We start from the raw sequence: 27775 nt of genomic DNA on the forward strand, positions 1-27775 counted from the left end.
AACAATAATAATAATAATAATAATAATAATAATAATAATAATTTATAAATAAAAAGTATGGATTTTTTTATTAAGTAATATTTTGTCCTATGGTAAGAACATCCGCCGAAGCCTTTCAAAATAAAAGCCACAAGAGCATCAATCTTTCAAAGGAAGTTCAAGGAACTTATGGGAAATCAAGCTCTCTGAAATGGCACAGATAATTTGTCTCAGACCATCAAAAAAAAAATAAAATAAAATAAAACAAAACAAAATAAAATAAAAATTCAGTTCTAATAATAATAATCATAATTATAATAATAATTTATAAATAAAAAGTATGGATTTTTTTATTAAGTAATATTTTGTCCTATGGTAAGAACATCCGCCGAAGCCTTTCAAAATAAAAGCCACAAGAGCATCGATCTTTCAAAGGAAGTTCGAGGAACTTATGGGAAATCAAGCTCTCTGCAATGGCACAGATAATTTGTCTCAGCCCATCGAAAAAAAAAAAATAGATAAATAAATAAATAAAATAAAATGAAATAAAATAAATGAATAAAAAAAGATATTTCAATTAAGTAATATTTTGTCCTATGGTTAGAACATTCAAACATACCAGCCACAAGATTGATCATTATAATGCAGTAATCTGCATAATTTTAAGGAAAGTCTTCATACAACCTATTTATCTATTTATTCTTATTTATGTAAATATTTAGTTACATTTTTTTCTCTAATACCCACCTGAAATCTTCTTAAAAATGGCCACTTAACGAAATAAATAAATAAATAAATAAATAAATAAATATGATATATATATAGTCTTTTAAAGGGCTCACTAGTTATACTTTGCTAATTTAATTTAACAGATAATACCTACCTGAAATTTTCTTAAAAGTGGCCAGTAAACTAAATAAATACATAAATAAATTTAATATATGAAATCTTTTAAAGAGCTCAATAGTTATACTTTATTTAATTTATAGAATATTTTCTACTTGTGTAGCAAAACCTGTCTGAGTCAGGAAGTTATATTTGTGGCTCTAGAGTTCACGTTCAATAAAATACAAATGCACTTGAATTTCGTTATAGACATCTGATGTAACGAGCCACACCTATCTCCATAACACGTTTTGCACATTGTAGTAAGGCCTCTCCCAAACTGAAAACCTGTCATTTAACTAAGTCACAAAACACTGGTTTAATAACACTGCATTATTTTATTTAACTCATGCTTGTGCGGCAATGGTAACACCAGTCTACATATAAACTGATAACCAAACAGCTGCTGCACTCTTTTAGAGACAACACATCTGAAACACAGAAGTCATCACTTGAGTGTGTGCTGGAAACGTCCATCTAAAAATAAATGGGAGCATTCCTGAGTCAGCTGCAGCAACAAGTACAAGACTGTCAACTCTGCAGACAGCTGAGGGTTAAACAAAGGACGTTTACTTATTTCCCAAGACAGCTGGATGAACTCTCAGTTAGGTAAGAGCGAGATAAATGCTCCAAGTTAAGTTCCTTATGGAGACAAAACAGGAAAGATTGGCTAAATATTATCTCCTCAGTCACTGCCCTGCTATAGATATACTGAAGTCCATATGTCCTTCTGTAACGTGCAGAGAAGATCATTTAGAAAACTATCTCTAACTTTATTTTTAGAATGCTGACTGAAGTGCAAGGTGTGGATGTGATTGCTCTTACTGTGCAGACAATAACACAAAGACCAAGACCTGATAGATTTAACTGGGACTTATTATAGTGAACTTAGCACTGCTGCTGTTGTGTTGTCTGACCTGATGGAGCATGAACTTTGGAGGTTTGCAGTGCTGCCGTTTGATACAGCACATGAACTTTTCACCTTTGCATGTCAGGCTTTCAGCTGATGCAGATCTGTAATCTGCTTTTTTGAGAGAACAAGTTAATCCTGCCTCATGCTGTAGCCTCTTATTTTTAAAAAAAAAGTTTAAATCAATAATATTAGTTGGCTTTGATATAAACCTAATCTTTCTTCTGAGGGCCACTTTAAAAAATCAGGATCAAATGTTCAAACAGAGCTTTTCTCCATCAGTCTTCAGTCTAATGGATGCTGTAAGGACTCTCAACTCAAGTACCTCAAACAGCTATAATCACTCTCACTTTGTCATGCAGCCCTTTGTCATAATACAGATTAATTCAAGGACAAACTCGTAAGAGGACGTCAGATGAAATACACTTCAAGTGCTCTCTGCACTCCCACATCATCCATTTGAGGTCATGAGACGGTCATGGGAATTTCCTCAGACGTTATGGATTCTTGGACTGAGCAGGAGTTGGAGTTAGAGATGTTGGATTTAACCCTTTAGTGCCCAGCGTAGCGCGGGTGATGTGTTTTGCATATTCACCTTTGATTGGCAGTGGATTTGAAACCAGGTTGGGTAGATTAATCATTCTTTTGTTTCCACTGACTAATCCTAGGACAGACCCCCCAAATAAAGAGCCGTCCCACGTCCCCATTTGGCATTTGTGACCCTTCTAGTTCTTGGAAATGTGTTAAAAGAGAAGCTATTTTATGATATTACAAAACCAACAAAAGTAAAAAATAACAGATAATGAAACAGCAATAAAGAAGACATTCTGTAACTATCTTAAATGGCCAGTTTTACCGAAAGCAAAATAAGTTCAGTTTAAAATAATAAACATTTCTATCCTGCTGCTGAAATGATGAGGAAAAGGTTTAAGTTTGAAGCAAATCCTTGTGTATTCTGTGGGACAGAAGACGAAACGATTGAACACCTGTTCTTTTCTTGTATGATCACACAGCTTTTTTGGAAAGATGTCTATAACTGGTTAAACATTGAGAATAACAGTTCTTTGTTAAACAAGTTTCAGGTGATGGTTTATATGGATGGCCTGCCAAAGAATATATCTAAAATGGTGAATATAATTTTTATTATGGGGAAGTACCATATACATAAAAAATAAATGGAAAAACAGCAAACCCTCCTTAGCCTGTTTTAAAAATGAAGTTAAAAATTATTTAGTATCCTTAAAGATACTATTGGAAGACAACCAGTCATTATATGATCTATATGAAACCATGTCAGATTCTCTTAATCTATCAATTATAATCCTGTGTATTGTTGATGTGCTTAAAACTTCTTAGTTTAATCATTAACCCCCATTTTTATTTATCATTTTATTATTTTAATTGACATTTATTTTATTCTGTTTTATTCTGTTTTCATTTTATTCTATAATTTTATTTTATAATTTCATAATTATTCTGAAAGTTTGCTGTGTTTCAGATGTAAGCTAATTTTATGTGAATGGACATGTGAGTTTGTTCTTTTTCCTACAATGTTAATTGAAATGTGGAATAAAGGATGAAAAAGATAAATTAATTGTGACCCTTCCGTAGGGCGCCAGACTAAACCGATCCGATCCCGGAAGGTGGAGCTACAACACTGCAGACCGTTGATTGGTCAAAAGAATCGTTACTTACCGCGTGACAGCGGCTGCATTACTCCTGGCGGTAAACAGTCTTCTCTTAACAAAGCTTGATTGTCCTTTGTATCAAACAGCCACTTGCCAGTCATAGAGAAGACGAAGTGCTGGATGTCTTCCATCGTTGCTCTTTGTTTAGTGTGTCGCGTTTTCTTCTTCGTTGGATTTATTAGCGCGGTACACTGTGTCGCGCTGCTATGGCGTCACGCTAATATGTTGCTAATGCGGCTGTCGGCATCCAGTTTACACGCCGTCTACCACGAGAGGGCACGGTTGACCAAACCGCACTGATCCAAACCGGACTGCTTGGTGGAAACGCGGTTTAACGCTGTTTCATATAAGTCTCTAAAAATACACAATAAAGCTCACGTTTAAAAAACCTTTATTAAGAAGACCACAGCACTTCCTATTTTGAAAATGACGTCATCACGTTGTGAATTTGAAGTCGTTCATGTGCTGAAGTTCAGAAAAAATGATTTTCTTTTTTATTTTTAAATTAACTTTTTATGGATGACCAATTTGATTTCACTATTGTAAACAGTATGTATAGATAATGCCGTCATATTCTTGCACTGTTATTTATCTTTTATTTTACAGGTCATAAAATTGACTGTATTGTGCACAGGGTCCAAATAAATTTCCTAATCTTTTATCACATTCACAAGTCTGAAGGATACAGCTGTGTAATTTTTGTATTTTAAAAAATGTGATTTTTTTTTTTCAAGTTTATTGCACTTTTCTTTTTGTCACTTTAACTGCTGCTGTCCCCATTGATGCTGCTATAACTATTTTTATTATTATAACTACCATTACTATTATTGTTATTATTATTATTATTGATATTGATATTGTTATTGATATTATTATTATTATTATCATCACTAATATTGTCACTATTATTATTATTATTATTGCCAGTATTTTATTATTATTGCTATTGTTTGTATTTATTTTGTATTTTGCTGTATAGAACCTGTGTTTTTTTTTTTTATTATTTATCTTCTTTCTACTCTTATCTTTTCTGCACATCTTTTTTTGTACTACGGTGTTACTTGCTGCTCGAATCTGAATTTCCTGAGGGAACCCTCCCAAAGGATTAATAAAGTTCCTATCTAATCTAATCTAATCTAATCTAATCTAATCTAATCTAATCTTTTATTTAATTTACTGTAAAAAATTAGGAGATAAGTCAATACATATTGTTAAAACTTGGGATATAAAGTGACATTGATATCAAGCAAGAAATAAAAATACTTGCACTATTTTTTATTGCAGTTGTGGGTCTTAAAAGGTTCGAAAAGCAGATTTATTGGCCCAGTTAACTCGTGGACTGAGGTCAGTTAAGTTTTATCTACATGAGGCCAAAACTAATGTTAATTCTCCACATGCTGACTCCCAACTCTTCTTATATATTTATCTGGGTTTTTTTTTTCTTTTTTCTTAAATCCAAGACAAATTTTACTCATGTTGGCTTGCTGTTTGTTTTTAGAAGCTTAAAAACATTTTTAAAACCCAATATGAAAGAAATTAAAGATGTTTTTGAAAGACAGGATCATATTTCATAACTGTTTCCAATACTTTTTGCAAACAGCAGGTGTCATTCTTTCATCTTGAAGACAAATTTCTCATGTCATCTTCGTCTCCTTCCTTCTTCAACTTGCATGCACCAAGCTGTGTGATGCTCAAGTTCCTGCAGAGTTGTTACTCAATGAGGACCCCTGCTGGTCCATGCATGTCTTAGCAAGAGTGAAAACCTTAGCTTCATTTATAAAGAAGCAAACTTAGTGTATCTAAGAGTCTTCACAAACTCAGAAACTCAGAGACATCAGTGAAAACACTTTAATACAGACAGGTTAGTGCCACGTAACATGAACACAGAACATACGTGTGCATAAAGTGTGTGTACAAATGACAAAAGGCAGCATTTTATATCACAATCAACAAAGCAGCAACACTCAAAAACAATCAGATTCATTAACAGAACTCAGTTATTAACACATGTAAAGAGGCCGTGATATTACCGTGGGTTTACAGATGAATTTTAATAACTCGATGTGACCTAATGTTGTCATTTTAAGATTTCAGACTAAAGAGACGCAGTTTAAAATCATCTTTAACTCATACATTAGTAAACATGAGCTGTTTTCTGGCTTGAACTCATTAAAAACGATCGTTTCTAGGAACGTGGCTGCGTTTATGACGTGAAAAAAGTGGAAGTAAGAAGTTTTTGGTGCCTGATGTCAGCTTATTTTCTGCTTCCTTTGGAAAAAACAGGTCACAGGACATTTTCTCTGTTTAGGCAACAATGTGTCGGATGTTTGAGTTTAAAGGCACGTTTTTCAATCAACCACTAGATGTCCCTGTCTGCATGTGTAAACTGTCAGCTCATGATTACATTGTTGAAATATTTTGGGTAACATGAAACTTTTCCAGAAAAAAGAAGGAGGCTACTTTTCCGCATTAAGGCCAAACCTTGTTTTATCGACATGTTCCAGGATCAAAGCACCAAATTGAAGTTTTTTAAAGGATTTTAAAGACAGAAACAGACTCTGATGTGTTTTTTCTCTTAAACTTTTACCAACTTTCTTTTAAAGTTGAGGAACAACCTACAAACCAAACACTCTTTAGTTAAAGTTCACTTACACTTGGTTAAACCGACTCCGATCCTCACTCTGAATCCACTTCACATCTTACTTCAAACCAGGAGATGGAAACCTGGCCAAACTGAACAATACTTATCCCAGCGGCCAAAAGGAAAAAGATCTCTAAAATGTAAATAACATAAAGCATCAGTTTGTCTCAAGTGCTTTGGAGAAAATAAAAGCGGCACAGGCGGGAGGAGGGTGGAGGACGAGCTCTGAGGGAGACAGAAAGCAGGAGTGTGAGGGAGGGGAGAGGAATGTGAGGAGCTGTGTGTGTGTGTGTGTGTGTGTGTGTGTGAAAACTCTCTGTTGTGCTTCAGCAGCCTCTTCAGCGTCACAGCGTTAAATTACACCCACAGCTGGACGAAACATCTGAGCCCAAACGCCACGATTTAACAACCATACATTCAAAGAAAATGATGCAAAGAAGCTGAATAATCAAACCTTCGTCTATTTTTATCAACGCTTTGACAGAATATACTCGAGCAGAGAAATACAAATTGCAAAAAGCAGAGCATAGTTTGACGTGTGTAATCTGTGCTGCCGTTCTGTAAACTCTGAATGATCCACCTTGATTCTGAAGAAACAGCGAAGAGGACAGAAACATCCAAACGCCTGCCAAACAGTTTATCTCCAGTTCAGCCTGACATTGTTTGGAGAGAAAACCCACCAGGGTTTGCCAAGACCGGGGAAGTCCGGCTAATCGTTATTCACAGTTTGCCTGACGGCGGTGGTGAAAGTTGGCTTTAGATTTGGCACAAATATGGAAGAAAAAATACAACATGTAACAATCAAAGCAGGGTAGGTAACAACCTCGACTTTCTGAAACACTCATCGAACAGGCTGGACGGGTTCATGGGATTACAAATACTTTCTAAAGCTCAGGAATGTATTCTGATTACATTTTAATGACTTTCTCTGATTTGAGATATGGAGCACATTAGTTTTTTATGTTGTTATCTCCATTTGTAGGATCTAAAACTGCTGGATTGTTTTCAGTACAGGAAGTTTTATGGTTTGTAGTCTGAGAAGTTTCCTCCCATATGATGACAGTGGATTAACTTTTAAAATTAAAAATCTGTATGAAAGTGAAGCTAACAATCCTCATAAAGCTCACATTTTGATTTTTCTAAATCTGCAGATTTCATTTATAAAAACTTGAGGCCGTAAACTGCAAGAAAATCACAAAAAAATCTCTTTCTTAGTCTCATATGATCGGAGGAAGCTGGAGTGCATGTTTGTAGCTCACTGTTTACAGTGAAGCTGAGACCTATCAGAGATAAATGCACCAAACTACTCCAGAAGATCTATTTACATGAAGATGTGACCATATTTAGGGGCCGTTTACACGACAACAGTTTTAGGGTGAAACCCAAAAGTTTTGTTGTTTTTCAGCCTCACGTTTACACGGAAACAGCGTTTCAGTTGACCTAAAACGCAAACTTTTGGAAACGGCCTCCAGAGTGGGATTTTTCTGAAACGCTGCCGACACCGTTGCCGTGTTAACAGTACGCCAGCATTTTCAGTGGAAACGCTGACATCACACTGGCTTGAGCCACTTCTGCTCTTAGTATTCACCATAGACTGTATATAGAGTGGACAGCGTGGTTTCACCATTTATCATTGGACAGTTTTGAAGCCAACATTCCCCTGTCTCAGGCGCCGCCATTGTAGCAATTGCAGCCAGAGTCTGCGCAGTAGAGACTGTGAGGGATTCTGGGAGAATCTGAGTGGAGCTGGGTGACAAAAATAATAGTTTTTTTTTTTGTCTTTCGATAGTCTAATCACTTCTTGACTCTACCTCCAGACATATTTTACAATCTCCGAAAAAAATACACAAGAACGTCAGCTGTCAATCATCGTTAAACGTGATGTAAAACCTCATTTTTAACCTCTTATAACGAATGAAAACGAAACTTTTTAGAAAAAAGAGGACTTGAATACAAGGCAGCCAAATAATATCTTCAAATCACCACAACTATTGGACATAAAAAACATTTCTATGAGGTGTATTAATTTTTTAAAGTTTGACCACAGCCCATCTGGAATGACTGGGGAGATGGATTTTTTGACCTATACTGCAGCCAGCCACCAGGGGGAGCAGTTTTTGTGGCGACCTCATTTCCAGTATACTTGCTGCGTTTGCATTAATTTTTAGAACAGTAAACAACGTCCAAAGAGCAACTTTCAGCGAGGGAAAAAAATACACGAGAACAGCAGCTGTCAATCATCGTTAACCGTTATGTAAAGCCTCGTTTTTAACCTCGTATAACTAATGAAAACAAAACTTTTCAGAAAAAGGAGGACTTGAATACAAGACAGCTAAATAATGTGTTCAAATCACCACAACAATGAGACGTGAGAAACATTTCTACCAGGTGTAATAATTTTTTAAAGTTTGACCACAGCCCATCTGGAATGACTGGGGAGATAGATTTTTGGCGAGACCTCACTTTGAGCCAAGCAAGCGGACGTCCATTTTTTTTTTTTTACAGTCTATGGTATTCACCAATACACCAGATAATCAGCCCAACTCTACTTCAGTGGGATCTCCCAAAAGTGGCTTCTGGACAAGACAGTTGTGGCGCCACCTTCAGGCCTGGCATGCTTACTACAGCGGTTCCGTGCAGATTTTTTTCACTGCGATTTAGCATTTACGGATGAAACCTTGTCGTGTAAACGGGGCCTAACTTTGCAGACATCTGAAGGGGGTGAGTTTGGTTTGACTTTTGAGCTGAACATGGACGCTTCTGGAGCAAACTGTAAACAACACAGCGCACGATGGGGAAAGAATTAGCATGGAAGTTGCTTTTCATTAACTACTGGAAATCAGGGATGTCCTGATCCGATCATTTAAAATTGTTTTCACCATGTTGATACAAACTACTGTCATTTTTGAGCCACGCCCTCCATCTGTCTGTAATCAGAATACATCGCCTCCATCAAAAACACAACAAACACTCCCATCAAAAACTCTACACTTTGGACGTATTGCACCACAAAATCTTCATAAACGTTTGGAAACACTGACAAAAGTCAAAGAATTAATGGCGTCTTCACTTTGCTTCACTTTCCTTTCTTTTTGGCGGTCGATTAAGAGGGAAATCATTGAGGAAGTGCTCGAAAATATCATACAAATAAACGCTCTTACTCAATCTTTCTCTGCCGTAACTTCCTCTGTGGGCTCCTCTTTCTGCTCGCTCACAGCCGTTTCCGTTTTCTCCACATTTTCCGTCGGTTCAGGGTTGGACTTGGGCTGCTCTTCCTCCTTCTTGGGCTCAGGGAGGAGGATGACTTTCCCGATGTTTTGGCGCTCGTGCATGCGCTTCATGGCGTCGGCGACCTTGAAAACGACAAAAGAGCAGAACAGAAAAATGCATGAGTTTTATTTTATCTACACATGGTGCAGCTTTCATTTGCACCATGAACCAAAACAATGAGCTGAAAGAGGCTAAATTGCTTGAAATTAGAGACATCTTCCAAATTAAACACAAACATTTTATCCAAACAACTAAAAATTTTCTTTTAAGTGATGTTTTTTTAGTTGTGGATTTTCTTCCTGTAGATTCTCAAACCTTAATCCCTCAGACATGTAGCTAAACGAGTCAAAGTGCTGTTTATCTCACTGATGTATCTCTGTCATTAGTCACACACACTTCCTCTGATTTCCTGCTTCAGCTTTTGTCTGTTTCCTGCCTTTGAACAAGGAGCAGATCATCTTGCATCAGACTCCTACGTTTCCAATGAGACTTCAGAGAATCTCATAATAAAGACGTTAACGTAAGTAATAGACGACACAGTGAGGCGGTTTCCTGGCAACGGCTCTTTATGAGTAGCCCGTGTGATGGCGAGGTTGTAGAGAAAGTCTTAAGCCGCAGACACAAAGCAGAGGATGTGACTTGCTATAAAAGCAGATAATTGCTAGCGTCTGGATCTGCTCAGATACAACAGACGCATCTTTAAAAAAAAAAAAATTCATAGTTTGTTGTCTGTTGAAGCATCAAAAACTTCAGTAGACCGACCTCCTCGAAGTGATAGCGTGAGTCGATGCGGGGTTTGATCTTGCCCTGCTCGTACAGCTCCAGCAGCTTCACCATGGTCCGGGTGATGAGGTCCCTGTCAGGTACATAGCCCAGGTGGAAGCCGCACACCGCCTTGTTGGCCTGCATCAGTTTGAGGGCGGAGAGGGAAAGCTGGTTGTACCAGGTCTTGGCCATGGCTAACAGGTTCTTCTTCTGGCCCGTCACACAGTTGGCCGCTCCTGGAATGAGAAATGCAGGAATTAGAAAGTACGAGTGGAGGAGGAATTCAGAGACTTCATGAGATTATAAAGTGAGAATGTCATTATTCCCATAATTTATCAAGAATCTATGACAGATATTAGCAGTGGAGTTGCAGCTGAAGGTGTGTACGTATCAGAAGAGACCTGAAGTCTCCTTTTGAGTTTTAGTTCTCTGCTGCTTTTCATCCTGACTCCACCACATCTCATTGGCTGTGCAGAGCTTTAAAGGTAGGGTCTGCAGAATTTTACTGAAATATCAACTTTTACAGGATTAATCCTGCTCATCAACTCCTCTGGGCCTCTAAACATGTGTGTCAGTGTCTGTGTTGGCCTCAGCCCCTTCCTCTGCCTGGATGCTGATGTTTTGGTTGTATAGGGATGTTTCTGGGCGGAGACTAAACATGGTTACATCAGCCAATCACAGCGGGCCAAGTGCACAAGTGACTTTGCGAATGGAAGAAGCTAGTCAGAGCAGCTACAATAGCAGCCATAGGACAGAGGAAGAAAAACGCAACCAAAATGAAACAAAACAGTTAAAGCTTATTATATTTATATAATATATAAAATATATAATAATACCATATATAATATATTACTTATTATTTATATCATTATTTATTATTTATATTATCATTTATGAGTCTTGATTCTTCGATATTTTACTTTCGTTTTGATTTTAATTTTTATAATAATAATAATAATATTAATATTAATGATAATAATAACAATAATAAAGATGATAATAATGATAATAATAATAATAATAATAATAATAATTGTAATAATAATAATAATAAGAATTAATAACATAATATAAAAATAATAATAATATAAAAATAATATATTTTACAATAATAATAATTATAACAATAATGATAATAATAATAATAATTATTATTGTTATTATCATTGTTATTATTATTATAATTAATTCTTAATTTGTTTCTATTTATAAATCTATTCTTTTTTTATTTGGCCCTCTCTTCAGTACAGTATAGATGATAACTAACAGATATTTTGCAGAAGGCTTAGTGGAATTATATGAAAGATTTCTTAATAAAAAAAACCCTATTATATTGATTAATCTTTTATTTTTTGTATTTTTTTTTGGTATAATAGTCCCATAAAAATAAATTTTCATTGTAAGTGCTTATGATATTTTTTTTTGTATCTGATCTACTATGTTAATGTACCTTAGTGTATTATCGAAACCATATTGTGGTTTGTTGAAATAAAAAATAATAAAGGAAAAAATTATATTTAAGATGCTTAGAAAAAGTAATCAGCATTAAATAAAAAAAGAATAAAAAACAAACAAACATGTTTTTACATGTTTTCTCCTCATGGGATTGGTCCTCCAGTGTATGGCTTGGGTTCAAATCCAGCATGTGGCCTCCTCCTTACATCATTCTTTACTCTCACCCTGATTCCTGCTCAACTTTCGAACAACCTGTCCTCTGATGTATCTGTATAAAAAGCCCAAAAAAGTCAAAAGACGATTTTTAAGTTACTTACCAAAAACTATGAGCATGCCCAAAGGTTTCAACAAGCTGTAACCTTTCTGGGTGTCAGACCCACCGAGCGGGTCGAGGACGATATCCACGCCTGCACACAGACAGAAAAAAGGAGACTTAAAATGCTTCAACCAGTAAAAATAATGAACTGTTTACCGATAATACAGATAAGCTCCGTGTTTTCTCACCTTTGGGGCTGATTTTGCGAATCTCCTCCACGTAGTCTTTGGTTCGATAGTCGATGGGGTGAGTCACCCCGCCCTGAGAGATGGTCTCATGTTTGGACGGTGATGCTGTACCGAACACGGTCACATCCTTCACAGTCTGACACAGCTGGGTGACGGCGATCCCGACACCACCTGCAGACGAGGAGAGAGAGGAGGAACAAAAACACAGCAGGTGAATAGATGACTGAATAAGTGCTGTGTTAGAGAGCCGGGCCAGAGGAGAAAAAAAGACACTTAATGCATGACTCACAGCGGCTGCTTTAAGCAGCTCATTAACCCAGGGTTGACTCAAAACACTGTCCCCCTGCTCCTGTCTCTACCTGTGCTGTGTGCTTCTTTTCACATGATTAAAGGAAGAGCCACTGCAGGTTTTGTCAAAAATTGTCAAAAATATCTCAACTTAGTGAAAAATCCTGGAAAGATGCTAAAATTTACAAATATGCTTCATGTCTGATTCAGTTTGAGGAAGGAAAGACGAGGCAAAGACGTTATTTCAACCTGAGTTTCAGAAGAAGAAGATCAGAAAAACCTTTGAGCTGAATAAAAAGCAGGAAGCTAAAGGTCAGAGATGTATCATAGATGTAAAGTCAGCAGCTGGAGGTTTTACGTTCGTGGTTCACATGAATTCTATCATCTTTGTCTCTTTCTCTCTTTGTCTGTGTTGAAATGATGTGAAGCTCTCACGACGACCGCCGCCCGGCTCTGCAGCCTCGCAGTAATCCCTCCTAACCTCCTCTTCACCCCGGCCTCATGTGGCTGATTCATACAGGTCAGCTGACGGCCTCCCACCCACTCGGCTCTGAAACGCGGCCTTTGAGAGCGAGGATGCAGAAGAGCACTCGACTGTGACGCGGAGTGACGACAGAAACCGACCTCTGGACTCTGATATAAGGGTGGTGGCAGAGCCGGACCTACCCAACGTGGTTCCATAGACGAGCTTTTACACGGCACCTTCCCTCCATCCAAGGACGATTTATGTACACTTATAAAAAAGAAACAAAATGTCAAAATATTATATAAAATTGTCTTTCATTTTTATTATTATTATTATTATTATTATTATTATTATTATTATTATTATTATATTATCATATCATTATTTTTATTATCATTATTATTATTTACTTTTTTAAATCCAATAAATATTCTTTGATTTTTTTTGTATTTTTTCTGTATTTTTATATTAAATATATTAATTTTTTTTCTATATTCTATTTAACAGAGTGTAAAGAAAAAGAATATTATATATAAAAGAATAGAAAAGAAAATGCTGTATTTATCCCTGAGGGGGATAAAGCAGGTGAAGCTCTTCCAATGTGGCTTTGGTGTCTGCTGTTAGCTCTGTTAGCCATGTCTGTGAATAGCATGATGCTACTCTGCCCTCTGGTATTCCCTCTGTTGCTGGGTTAGCACAGCTAGCTCGTCCATCTTATTGGAGATAGATCTTACGTTCCCAATTACGATGGATGGAAGGACAGGTCGATGTTGTCACTTCTTAGTCATCGTCCTCATCTCCTTCTCTTTACCTTGTGGGAAACATCCGGCCTAGCACCACTTAGCACTGACACACTACAGGCTGCTAACAGCTGATTTCTCATGTAAACAATGCAGCTATGGTTACATGTAGGATCTCCAGACAAACACAGGAGAAAAAATAGTAAAAATATCACTGAAGAAAAAACAGTTTGGTGTCTACAACCAACAAATGCTGCAACAGGCAGCTACAACCAACAGGGCGGCGCCTTGCAACAAGTACAGCTTGTAATTCTGTATAACTTAAGTCGCTGCTCCTCTCAAGTTATTTCCTTGTTAATTGTTTGCAACACTACACCAAGTCAAATTCCTTGTTTAAAACCTGATTTTGATTCTGTTTTACATTAGCATAGCCATATTGGGCAAAATTGTGCGGTTGAGATTATAATGAATAATAATATCAGTCTATATGTTTTGTTATAAAGGATCCTAAATAGATTATTGACAGTTGTGAAAAATGCAATTTTAAATCAATAACAAACAAATTCTGATTTTATACATTTTGAATATTTTAGAACAACTTAAGAAGCTTGTACAGAAGTATTTTTGTTGCTTTGCAGCACTGCTCAGTCAAATTTAGTCTCAAATGTTTTTTAATGGTTTGTTTTGGTTTGGTTTTTACCATTATTTGATCATCATCAAACATAAATGCTATAAACTGGAGTGTGGAGTGACTGCAATCCATGCCCCCCCTGTATAAGTCTGGTCGGGGAACCCCAGTCTAAAAAATCTGGACCCGCCCCTGCTTGTATGTTCATATCTCGATGCAGGTTCGTTATTTTGCTTTGGAAGTTGGGAGTAAAATGTGACTATCAGCCAAACTAGCGTGATAGTTTTCTCCACACCAGAATTTTTCAATGAAAATAAACTTAAAAATAAATGATACTGGATTAAATGGATCACAAACAGGTTTTAGAGATTTTAAAGCCATCTAACATATTTTAAACCCACACTCAGGGAGGACTGATCCACCTTTGTTTCCGAGGTGATTTCACAGCATGACTCATCCTCCAAAACAAACAGAAAACTCCCCGTTGACCCTCTCTGAGCGGCTGCAGAGCCTCTAAGCTCGGCTTCAAAGTGTTTCTTAATGAAAATAAACATCCAGAGTGACGCTATCAGGGGCAGCAGCTCTAATCTGCTCCATCAGGGTCTGTGTGGGCGCGGTTCGACCAGATCTCATGAATAGAGTCATAACAGCCCAACACCTGTTACCAGAGTCTGACTCAAGCGCTGCTCGGTCCCGATTGGTGCACGTCAGAGCGCCGCGCTCGCCCACTTCAGAAACACAGAGGAGCAGAGGAGCTACGAGGGTCGGCGTGATCATCAGAGCCACCAGAGGCTTCGCCGTCTCCTCCAGAGTCAATAAGAAGTAATTACTCCTGAACGTGTCGGATGTTGCCAAAGCAACTCCACCTGATAGTGATCCTGTTGGCATTTCATGAATAAGCTATAATGAGGCCTACACACACACACACACACACACACACACACACACACACACACACACACATACACACACGATATCTCTTATCTATGATGGATAGCCTCTCAGCTGCTGTGTGTTCAGCTCAGAAACATGTTTGCATTCGGAGCAGTGATTAGCGACCCCGAGCTAACAGCTTCTGCGAGTCTCCTCAGGTTACCTGGGAAACCAGGAGGACAGATGTGTGATGAGATTTTTCTCATCACGATCAAGTCGTGTGGGGGAGAATCCATCCGAGCGCACAAAATGAGGAGAATGAATCATGAATCAGAATCTCTACAACACTTTCTAAAGATGAAACCACGTCTGAATCCTTCGTTTTGGAGTTGAAGGAATCTCAGACATGAGGAAAATACCATCACAGTTTTAATAAGGAAGATGTCTCGTTCAGTGACTGTGGGAATAAGAGGTCTTGTGTCTTCAGGGAGCACTGTGTTCGTGTTTTACCTGCCGCCATGTGGACGAGCACGCTCTTCCCCGGCCTCAGGTTGGCCATCTCAAACAGCATCATGTAGGCGGTGAGGTAGTTTATCGGCAGAGCGGCTCCTTCCTCAAAGCTCATCTGCTCAGGCATCAGGAAGGTGCGGTCGCCAGGTACAACCACCAGCTCCTGCCACATGCCGCTGAAAGCCAGCGTGATGACACGGTCCCCCACCTGAGAGGAAAAACAAAATGTTAGTTAATATAGTTTTTATTGAATCTCCACTGAGACCCGCTCATTTCAGCAAAACCAGCCACTAGATCCTAAACTTCTTCAAGTGCTGATGGTGCCACAGGAGGCAGTCTACAGGGTTTATTCTCTGTATGCATGCAGGATCAAGGATTCATCAATAGTTGTTGACATTTTGTAATTAACCATAGCTGTGAGGCTAACAGAATAAGCATTGAGGTAAACTAAACAGAGATGTGTCAGACTGAGCTGCTTGGCCATAAGATGTAATGACAAAATGTGGCATAAGCTTTGTGTAACCTGACTCTAAGTGGCCATAAAAAAGGAAAAAGATAAATAAATAAATAACTATGTTTATTATTATTATTATTATTATTATTATTATTCTTATTATTATTATTATTATTATTTTGTTTTATTATTATTTTTTTTATAAAGCACTTTTCAAAAGAAACGAGCATCTGGCTATAAGATGTAGTGACAAAATGCGGCCCAAGTTTTGTGAAAACTGACCCAAAAAAATAAATAAATAAATAAATAAATAAATGAAATTAATTAATGAAAAATAAATTATAATCATTATTTTTTATTATAATTTTATAATAATAATAATAATAATGATAATAATAATAATAATAATAATTATTATTATTATTATTATTATTATTATTATTATTATTTATAAAGCACTTTCAAAAAACAATGAGCTACTCGGCCATAAGATGTAATGACCAAATGTGGCGCAAGCTTTGTGTAAACTAACTTTTAGCTGCCATTGAAAAGAAAATATTAATAATCATAATAATAATAACAATATTAACAACAAAAACAACAGCAACAACAGTAATATTAATATTAATAATAATAATAATAATAATAATAATAATAATAATAACTGATTACTATGATTATTTTTATTATTAACTATATTATTATTATTATTATTATTATTATTATTATTATTATTATTATTATTACTATTACATTTTATGGCACTTTTTAAAAACAATGTTACAAAGTGCTTTACATAATTACAATAAAAAAAGAAAGAAAAGAAAAGGAGTTAAAAAAAAAAGAGGTAAAAGAGAAATGTGAGGAAAAATATAGAAATAAGCACCAGGTTATGGAGAGATGAACATCTCTTAATAAAAAAAACTATAAAAGATCAAAACAATTAAAACATCAAAAGATGAAGAATTTTAGATCCTTCTCATGGTACTGTTAAAGAAAAAAGTTTAGATATAATAAAATAAAATAAAATAAAATAAAATAAAATAAAATAAAAGCAGTAAAAAAGAGAAAATAAGACGGTAAGGGGAATCTGCTGCCTCCTCTCTGAGCTCTATGCTTTTTATCACCACAGACTCTGTAATGTCTATTTCACGCAGTGCTTCCTGTAACAACACATGGAAAATTGAGACTGAGCCGTCAAGAAGTCATGTGATGTGTCTTTGATAACGAAGCCCCCAGGGGGCAGACAGATTTACATTTTAAAAAAGGTATTTTTACTAGTTATTAAACTTTAATCCCAATTATTGTTTATTTCCTGTTTGAAAATATATGTTTTTTGTTTGTTTTGTTTTGTGTTTTTTGACTATTTGAGTTATGGCATCATACCCTAACGTTTCATATCTTATATTCAAAGCATGTCCTGTGGTATAATATTGTATTGTGTTGTTACATATCTCATATCATCATAAACCTGCTGTGTACCTGAGGTGTTCCTGTTTGTGTGTGAAGTGGCACAGTGAGACCCACACACACTTTCCCCTGAGAAGTGTCGTCGTATCACTATCACCGCTGTTGTGAAACTCGCGTAGAAAGAGGGGCGCAGGAAAGACGTCTGATCTGATTGTGAACGCTGCACGGCTTCCTGTCAGAACGGCCTCAAACGTGCTGAGCCACGCCCACTTCCTGCTGCACAGAAACCATGACAATAGCCCGGTCACACACACACACATGTACACACACAGGGGCACAAACAAGCGTCGGTTGGGCTGGGATATCTCTCCAGCTCCAGTTTTAACACTTTTACTTCCCCTTGGATGAAGTGCTGCATCTTGGGCGGATTAAATTTCTCAACTGCGGCTCTTATGAAACCAAAGCGTCGCTGCATGAACTCAAAAAATGCTCAATAGTCAGTTTGAAAAAGGCTGAGCTCAGTTCCTGGACGCTGACATGAACTGAGGTAACTGACAGAGATGTTTTAGGAAACACTGCACTGTAAAACACCACACTGACTTCAATCCAAAAATATTACGTTTTTTTTCTTCAACATTTGTGGGTAAATTCACATACACTGAAAAAAACAAACTGTTGGTCCAACTTACAAAAAAAAAAACAGTTTAAGTTTTTTTTCCATTAACTGAATAAAAGTCTCATGTGTGTAGTGATTTGATTCATTTCAAATCATCTCTTTGTATAAATCTACCTCAAAATTTAACAAACTAACCTAGAGTCCGCCATACTTTTCAATCACAGATTCTCTGTCCGCCAAATTTAAAAAAATGTTTCTTAATGTTTTAAGAAAATGGTTTTAATGAAGCATTTTTTTCTATGACTGTTTTGTAACCGTGAGTGAGGAGGGAACGCTGTGGATATGAGACCCTGCTGTAGAGATGCGCATGGGCAGATTTGAGCCCGTGGGTGGCGCTATGGAGCATTAATGTTTGTGCAACAAGTGATAGAAATGCACTCAGGCTGTGACACTGAACCTGTGTTTGCATTTTGGTCCTGATCCAAAATTGCACAGGACAGCTATTAAGACTTTCATGAAGCAGCCAAATGGTCAACTTTGGCGATCTTCTGTGGCCACGCCCACTGAGGTATCAAAAATCCATTTGTAAATTTCCATCATCAATTTGTGTAGAATTCATATGGCAAGTTTGAAGTTGATCAGATGAAAAACTTAGGGATTGTTGAACGTAATGCATAGGCTTGAAATCGTCAAAATCCGATGTTTGCGTCCAAATTGCGAACTCCCTGTTCAGAATTCACTATGGTCATAATAGGCTTTTTTGTAGGTCTAGGCATGATTCTTATGCTCAAAAAATTTCAGGTCTGTAGCTCAAAGTAGGGGCTGAAAATTTGAGCCCCATGGTGGCGCTATGGAGCATTAATAATAGAAATGCACTCAGGCTAATTGAGCGGGACAGGAAGTTGGGCACATTACCCATCTAAAATACTTTCAAAATAAAAAACAAACAGTGTTGAAACGAGATCGTGTTCAACTCTATGTCACCAACAGCCTGACATGATGGACGGAGCCAGACCAGGAGTCAACAGGATGGAGCGTTTGCATCCAGAACAAGAAGGAGGAGATGCTGAAAAATGGATCGGGAACTCCTCCAAAAAAATTGACGACAATGCAAAGTCATGCTAGCGATCAAGAGTCGTCAACTATGCACAGCCTTGTACATAGCCTGCACATAGAGTGGACAGTGTGGCTCCGCCTTTTATGGTTTTGAAGCCAAATTTCCCCCGTCACAGGCACCACCAATGGCAGCCAGAGTCTGAGAATCTGAGCGGAGCTGGGTGGCAAAAACAATAAGTCTTATCACTTCTTACAATCTCCGAAAAAAATCCACTAGAATGGCAGCTGTCAATCATCGTTATACACAATGTAAAACCTTGTTTTTAGCCTCGTATAAGTAATGAAAATGAAACTTTTAAGAAAAAAGCGGACTTGAATACAAGACAGCCAGATGATATCTTCAAATCACCACAACAAACAGACATGAGAAACATTTCTACCAGGTGTATTTATTTTTTAATCTCGAATGACAGCTTTCTCCATCCGTAAAGAAGCTCAGAAGCTACATAATGTAGCTTCTATATACCGTAATGTTAGCTTATATCGTCAGTTAGGGAAAATGTGTTTGGTTTGGAAGAAAAGAAACAGTCGCTTTGACTACGACAGCGAGCAAGTGTATCGGGGTGACGACGTAGCAGAGATCAAGTAGGGTCTTGTTTCCAAGAGATGTGTTTTAACTAGTGCTGGGCAAGTTAACACATTATTTTCACGCTAACCCGTCAATCTATTAATGCCGTTGAATATTTTATCGCACATTAGTGCATGTTGCTCACATGCTTTTATTTTGTAAATGTCTGTTGCTGACCGCGGTGGAACTGGAAGTGAAATTGGCGGAAAAACACGATGAGTAACCAAAACAAGCATGGAGAAGAGGGGCAACGCCACGGAACTTAAAGGCGCTCGCCGCTTAGTGTATCAGTCCGTGCCAGATATAAACAAACGCAGGTAGTCTGCCAGGACGAAGAGACACGATGAGAACTAGAGCCTTATTTAGCGGTGTTTTTGTGTGAAAGTAACGCGCTGAAAATTCTCTAAATAAAGCGTGAATGCAGACCCATATCAGATTTTTTGGTGGGAGTCCGTTTATGTGTGTTTTTGGTCAAGTAAAATATGGCCCCGTCTGAGTGCAGAGGAAACCTGCAGAGGAGCAGGGAGGGGGTGTTTGGTGTGAGCACTCTGGGCTTCTGCTGCACAAAAACACTGCTGTAGGGGTAATTTCTGCCCTAAACCTTGTAATAGGACCCAACTTGTTCCATCCCGGAGGATCACTTTAATGCCCTGACAGTGGCAATAAGCTTTAATTTTGTAAATTTGATTTGCACTAAACATGTGATTTAACTATTACTGTATAACAAGTACTGATTTAGTGTTTGCATGACAGATGTTATGGCACTTTCGTTCATATGGCAGAACATTCCAATAAAAGTGCACTATACACTGCTTTTGAATTCATTATTAGATTTTGAATTTACAATGCAATTAATTATGATTAATCAGGTAAATCATGCGATTAATTACAATTAAAGGTTTTAATCGTTGCCTAGCCCTAGTTTTAACCCTTCCCCTTGGCGATAAATACAGAGCTGTACACAAGTTGTATTTACTTGTCATATGTAAGTCAGCGTAACTTAAGTTTCCATTTCTTTTTTGAGTAATGTCAACTTATGATGTTTTACAGTGTGAGGATGTTGGAGAGGAATTCATCACAGTTCTCGAGCCAAACAAAGTGTGATGGCAGAGTCGCTGATATCAACACGGGAAGAGATAAAGACGGGCAAAGACATGTCAGAGCTCGCTGCATCATCAACAGATCTATTTATAGCCGTCAGACCAGACGAACGCGGTGACACGGTTCAGTATCAAAGACAAGAGGCTGCTGTGTTTGTTTGACTGGTACTACAAGAACAGAGGCCAAGGTGGAGCCAGGTGGAGCCAGGTGGAGCTGGTTTAATGACTCTACTTATGGTTAGGATGGGTTTGTGAATAGAAACAGAACAATGAGTTTAAGAAAAGACCTGTCAACCTGAGACTTTCCCACAGTCTGAGGTTGATTCGTCACACTTTAACCTACAAACTTCACCTTTAAACTGACCAAAACGCCTCACACCTCACACCTCGCTTCACACACACACACACACATGATTAAAACGTGTGTTTGCAGAACAGATGGTGTTTTTCATTTCCATCACTCGATCTGGAAACAGAACGGCTCCCAGCCTCCAAAATATCAATCAAGCTGAGACACGTTATCGCTGGCTGTCGAGGCATTGTGTCTGGAAACATCTGTTGACGATGTAATGCTGGAAGTGGGTTCTGGATGGGCGAGCTGTAACGAGATCCTACATCACACATCTGCTCCGTCTGCTCCTTCAGACACGGCCACGCCCTCCTGTCCTCCTCTGGAGGGAGCGCTCCCAAAGCCAGGCCCAGATCAGGCTCTCTGGGAGACTTTGGCTAACCTTTGTGTTATCACTATCTGCTCCTCAGCAGCTCCAGATGTGTCCCACCCAGGTCCTAACACTCATATCTCAAAGATGTCGAATCAAACACGATTCAACCTGTACTTCAAGCCCCCTGAATGTTTGACTTTAACCTAGTTAGGATCTTTGTTTTTACCACATCCTGTGCTGCTGCTGCTGCTGCTGCTGGGGTTTGTGGTGTCTTGGTTTTGCTGCTTCCTTCCATGAGAAAAAAACAGAGGGATTGGAACGCGGTATTCCCCTCTATAGGAATGCTGCTGTCCAAAAAATGTGGACAAAGAGGGAGGGAGGAATGATGGACGGGTGGGAAAGGACTGTAGTGTTCGGGGGAGGAAGGAATCCACACGGAGGAGCAGAGAGGAGCTTCAGATAGACGCACGGGTAAAAGACGTATCTCCTTTTTTGTTACACTAATCATGACAAACTTTCTGGAAAATCTTTTGGTGATTCTGAAAAATCTCCCTATTGAGTAATTCTGGCTCTTGGTTGGACAAAAGAAGATCTTGTAAGACTTGAACCCAGTTTAACCTCAACAGGCATGCACTTCTTACGCCCCCTGGCCTCCTCCTCCCCAACACAGCCCGGTAAATTAAAACATGATCTTGTGATCCACTGTACACAACACATTTTTGTATAAGTTCAGTCTTTAAATGTCATCATGATCGTTCAGCTGAAGATAATCACGGCGTGAAGTGTGAAGTGTGCTGATCTGAACATTTTTAGATGAAGTTTCCTGGATGATGCTGTCACAGTCGTTTGCATACACAGATAAAACTCATCCCTGTGCAGCACCTGCGTCAAGATCATGGATCTGAGCGGGCGTCACTGACCCTGGCGCTCTGGTAGAGTAAAAGTCGTTTGGGAAAGTCCCGTTCAGACGTTCACTGAGACCCTCCCCACATTTTCAGTCTGGAATTCATCAACAATTCATAACCACCAAAACCAAAGCCTGTGCTCTGTAATCAACTAACATCTAATGATACAATATTGAGATTTGTAAGACTTGTTTATTACCACAAGATTGATCACTTCTTAGAGGGTTGTCAACAACATTTTTATTTCATTTTTTAAAATCTGGATGAAAACTTCTGATTTGTTGCTAAATAAAATAAAGCCCTACTCCTGGTCTAAGTTTCTGCAGCTTTAAACTATTTTTTTAATCAACGTTTATGGATCCCAGTACGTTAAATTGGGAGAATTTTAAGATTTTATTTTTTTATTTTGTTTTTGTGAAACCTTAACGAATGCTGCCGATGATTCCCAAACTGAATATGGTGAATTTGTGATATGTGAAAAGTCAAGCCCAAGGGTCTTCTACCTGCGGCTCTGGAGCCTCATGCTCTTTGCCTCCTTTGCAGTGGCCCCTTGTAGCTTTAAAAAGAAAAGATTGAATTTTTTCTTTAAAAATAATTTCCTTGTTTTTAAAACAATTCTTTTTTTTAACCAAATTTCTGCAACCTCTTGAAAAATATTTCAATTTCGGTTTTTTTTTCAAATTTAGCTAATTTTGATATTTTTACAACATTTTGAAAATCTAGCAAATTTTGGGAACAAAAATTTATATTAATTTGCTAATTTATTAACATTTTTATTCTTTATTTTTATTTAAATTTTCTGCATATTTTGCACATTTTTAATGACTTTATAATTTTTTTTTGCAAATTTTGACATTTTTACAATTTTTTGAAAATCTAGCAAATTTGTGGAATAAAATTTTTGTAATTAATTAGCAAATTATCTAAATTTTCTGCAAATTTTTGCACACTTTTTAATGACTTTTTAATTTTTTGTTTTGGAAATGTTGACATTTTTACAACTTTTTGAAAATCTAGAAAATTTTTGAGATTTAATTTATTTGTTGACTTTGTATTTGTTAATTTATATATATATATATATATATATATATATATATATATATATATATATATATATATATATATATATATAAAAATATATATATATATATATATATATATATATATATATATATATATATATATATATATATATATATATATATATATATATATATTTATAATTTTGCATATTTTTGCATATTTTTAATGTATTTTCTTTTTAATGTTGCAATTTTTAAAATTTCAAAATTTTTGAAAAACTTTGCAACATTTTGGAATTTCATTTATTTTGCAAATTTAGATTTAAAAAAAAAAATTCCTTTTTTAAATATATCTGCAAATTTATCCGAAATAAAAAACTGAGCCATTATATGTGCAATTTTATAAACACAAGAAACATCTTGATTAGATTATTATTTACTCAAATTTAAGACTCCTTGCTCAGGAAACTCCACTTCCCTCTGATTGGACAGCCCGAGGAGGAGACCTTGGTGTTTGAGGCCCATCCCCTCTGAAGAAAGGATTTTGTGTTTTTTTCTTTAATTGTTTGGAGCATTTTGAGCATTTAACAGACAGATTCAGGGATTTTACAACACATGGATATTTACTTGTCAGTTTGGACAGCAGGGGTGTATATTTAGTTATTGATTTCAGCCATCTTTGTTTTGGGAAACTGAGCAGCACCCAGAAAAAAAGCACATTCTTCAGTTAGACCTAAGTTAAACGTCACCTCTGTCAGATTTGAAGAGGCACAGCAGAAACTCTGCTACAGTGGACGGTTAATGATTAACTGAGAAAGCTCCCTGAATGATTAATCCATCCTGAAAAACATCACCGCTCCACCCCTTTCCATCCTAACCCAGAACACAGACGAAAAAACAAGGTCAGCAGCATCACATTTTTCTACGAGGTCTTCCTAAAGGTCATCTGATGTTCCACATTTACATAAAAAAACAATGAATGCACCTTTTGTGAACCGGATGGTTTAACAGAGAAGACCTTTCAGACGTGGTTTCAGCGAGAAACAACATGAAAACATGATGCTGCTGGAAGTCTTCATTCAAGGAGACATGGGGGTAGCTCTGTGAGTCACTGCTGATATCCTCAGTATGTTACTGTAAATTAACTCTATATGCACGTCACAGGTGGAGGCTTTGGCCTGTGGATCAGCCCTGCAGTATCTCAGGATAGGAGAGCGTTACCTGCAAATAGACCTGCAGCTCCACCATGACACAAAAGGCAGTGACTTTCAGCTACACGCCTGAAATTTTTCTTGCACAACCATCACAACAAGACCTACAAAAAAGTCTCTTACGACCATCTTAAATTCCAAACAAGAAGTTCACAAATTTCAGCTAAATGTCAGATTTTGACAATCACGTGAAGTACAGCGCCCCCCTGCTGTCAACAGGGACTCATATTTCTAACTCTGTGATTAAAAACTAATCCCCTTTTTTACAAATTCTTTCCAAATGCACTCAGAAATGTATTTCAGGCCTTTTTAAAGCATCACTGATCAAGTCATGTCGTGTAGATGAAGGATAAATCTACGGCGCCGCCTCAAACTCTGATATCTCGCCTTGAACCAGGAAGTCGTTGTAGCTCCTTCGTATCAGGTCCAATCTGCTTCAAATTTCACACACACCATCAAGCTCCACCCCTCAACACATCTATAACATCTTTAGGCTCAAATCTCTACTACTGCAATAGCGCCACCCTCTGGTAATGCATTGTAGTGTGTCTAAGAAAGTTGTTCGATCTCTTTTAAAGCACCACACGGGATATTTACTTCAATAAAAACCTTCAAACATACTTCAAATCATCCACTTTCTTTGATGATCGCTCATCCGCATTACTGAAGATTATAAAAATATCAAGGGCCAGCTTATCGCTGCTTGTGGTTTTAGTATTTCTACCTGACATAATAAATCAGGAGTCCATAAAACTCAGCCTTTGAACGCTCTTATCAGAGAGCAGGAAAAGAATGTAAAAACACTTTAAGTGCTCCTGTAATTTAGAGCACCGTCTCTTTCCTCACAGTTTTCCAGTACAAGAAGAGCACAGTTCACTTTAGTTTAGTTTATCAAGGGGCTTTTCTTCTCCACTCTCTCTCTGAAACATATCGGAAAGAAGTGTTTAAAAACAGGAAACGTTGGAATTAGAGGGCCCGGTCTGATAAAGACCTCGGACCAAAACTACAGGAAGATTCTGCAGCTGTAAACTACTTTTTTTTTTAATCAGGGTTTATGGATCCAAACTTTAAAAACTGTGAGAATTTTGTGCCTTTTTGAGAATGGAAATGTGTGTTTGAAGAATTAAAGGAATGTTGGTCCGGCCCTTACAAATTGTGGAGATGTTTTCTTATGTTCTTGGGGAAATTTTTATAAATTTTGCAGATGAATCCTGAACTGAAAACGATGAAATGTGACAAGTCCAACCCGAGGGTCTTCAACCTGTGGCTCTGAAGCCTCATGCTGGTCTTTGACTCCTTTTCAGTGGCTTCTTGCAGCTTTAAAAAGATATCATTAAATTTTTTTATTTTTCTTACAGAGGTTTTACAGCCCTGGTAAGAAAACTTAATCAACAAAAGAGACCAATCTGGAAAAAAATTCTGAGTTATATTATCAATATCTGGTATTAAATTTAGGTTTTCTTTGAAAATATTGCAAATTTTCAAATTCTCTTTTTTGTTTTAGTTTCTGCATTTTTTTGAAAATACAAAATCATTTGATTTTTTAAATTTAAAACTGTAATAAAAGTTCACATTTTTTTAATTTCAAAGTTGTTGTGAAAGTTTTGCAAATTTCTCAAATGTCAAAAATGTTGTAAATTTTTGCAAATTTTGATTTTTTGAATTAATTTTTGCAATTTTTTTAAATTTCTAAATTTTTGAATTTTTTTGGAATTAATTTATTTATTTTTGAATTTTTTGCAAATATAATTAAAAAAAATTACATCACATGTACAATTTTTTTTACATTCATGTAACATCTCATTTCAATTATTATTCTCTAGATTTAACGATGTTTCTGAATATTATACATACATACATTAGGACTGTATAGCTGCTGTACATGGGGCGCATATTTAAACTGCTAGACCAACCAACTGCCACTTTATGCAATCATTTCCCTGTGGAGGGATTATTTGACTTAGGGATTTTTCTCAAGTAATTTTCATTTTCTTCCCCATAATTGCTAACTTAAAAAAAGACACCCTAAAAAGATAATATCCATTTGTTCCATGTAAATTATTAGTGTTTTCTTTTTGTTAGAGAGAGAAAAACGAGGCTACTGTGTTTCATAACAGAGACTTGTTACCATTCTCTTTAAATAAACTCTTAAATCTCCAGTTCCAGCTCAGGTCAAGAGGTCTAACAGAGTCTAACAGCAGGGTCAGTCTGCAGGGAGAGGATGCTCTGTCCTCCTCCATAAACCCTCTCAGGACTCTCTGTCAGAGCTTATCGTTTATGTGCACAGTGACATTTAATGGGAGCGAGCTCTCAGCAGGCCTGTACTCACTTTCCGGTCCTTCACATCCTCCCCGCACGACTCGATGACCCCGCAGCCCTCCATCCCCATCGTGACGGGCGGGGCGGGCAGCAGCTCGTACAGTCCCTGTTTGCCCAGCAGCTCGGCGAAGTTCAGCCCGCACGCTTTGACCCGCACCAGGACCTCCCCCGGCTTCAGCTGCGGGGGACTCAGCGCCTTCACCTGCAGCTTGACTTTGTCGTAGCCCCCGTACCCGGTCAGGACCAGAGCCCGGCAGGGGAGCGGCTTCTCCTCGGCTGCAGCTGCGGGGCTGTCCCCGGACTCCTGCGGCGCCTCTGGAGCCGCTGGGGGAGGCTCGTCGGGCGTTTTCTCCTGCTCAGGTTGTTGCTGCTGAGTTGGAGCCTCTTCACCAGACATGATGAACACTTGTGATGGTTTGTGCCCTGAAAGCTTTTCAGATCAGAGTCTCAGCCTGTGGAGGCGAAATCTGCGAAATACTCCGAAAAATCCCCGGATGTTTCCTCTGGAGCAGATGTCACTCTCTGGACAGAGCTGGATCGATCATTAAAGTCAGATTAATCTTTGCTGGTTTGTTTCCTCGGTGCGCGCTGCGCTCAACAAGTGACAAACGTCAAACCGCACATTTTAAACCCTGCTTCCGGTATTGATTTTCACAATAAAAGACCAAAAGTGAAAAGTATTTTTAATAGGGTTGATTTCAGTCATCGAAAGGTAAAAATAAACTAATAAAAAATGGTGCAATCTGTAGTACTTTAAACTGTCACTAAGGATGGTATACAATTTGGCTAT

The 27775-nt window shown here is 37.5% G+C and overlaps 1 protein-coding gene across 1 annotated transcript; it reads right to left on the reverse strand.

Annotated features, from left to right (window-relative positions):
- Positions 1–6042: 6042 nt before the first annotated feature.
- Positions 6043–27595, reverse strand: LOC141784885 (synaptic vesicle membrane protein VAT-1 homolog). Its single transcript, XM_074662830.1, has 6 exons — positions 26996–27595; positions 15603–15810; positions 12098–12268; positions 11911–12000; positions 10136–10374; positions 6043–9456 (listed from the first exon to the last, which is right to left on the reverse strand). The coding sequence occupies exons 1-6, from the start codon at positions 27380–27382 to the stop codon at positions 9265–9267; spliced, it is 1287 nt and encodes a 428-aa protein (XP_074518931.1). The 5' UTR covers positions 27383–27595; the 3' UTR covers positions 6043–9264.
- Between the last annotated feature and the right edge of the window lie 180 nt (positions 27596–27775).

The sequence above is a fragment of the Halichoeres trimaculatus genome, unplaced genomic scaffold, assembly GCF_033239565.1.
Source record: "Halichoeres trimaculatus isolate MK-OKI-2021-1 unplaced genomic scaffold, fHalTri1.1 fHalTri1_scaffold_23, whole genome shotgun sequence".
Classification (NCBI taxonomy): Eukaryota; Metazoa; Chordata; class Actinopteri; order Labriformes; family Labridae; genus Halichoeres; species Halichoeres trimaculatus.

Coding starts and splice junctions, on each gene's coding strand:
- LOC141784885 (XM_074662830.1), bottom strand. CDS start 27,382: ATGTCTGGTGAAGAGGCTCCAACTCAGCAGCAACAACCTGAGCAGGAG. Junction 12,269..15,602: donor GCTCGTCCACATGGCGGCAG/GTAAAACACGAA, acceptor CCTCGTCTGCAG/GTGGTGTCGGGATCGCCGTC. Junction 12,001..12,097: donor TCGCAAAATCAGCCCCAAAG/GTGAGAAAACAC, acceptor GTCTGTGTGCAG/GCGTGGATATCGTCCTCGAC.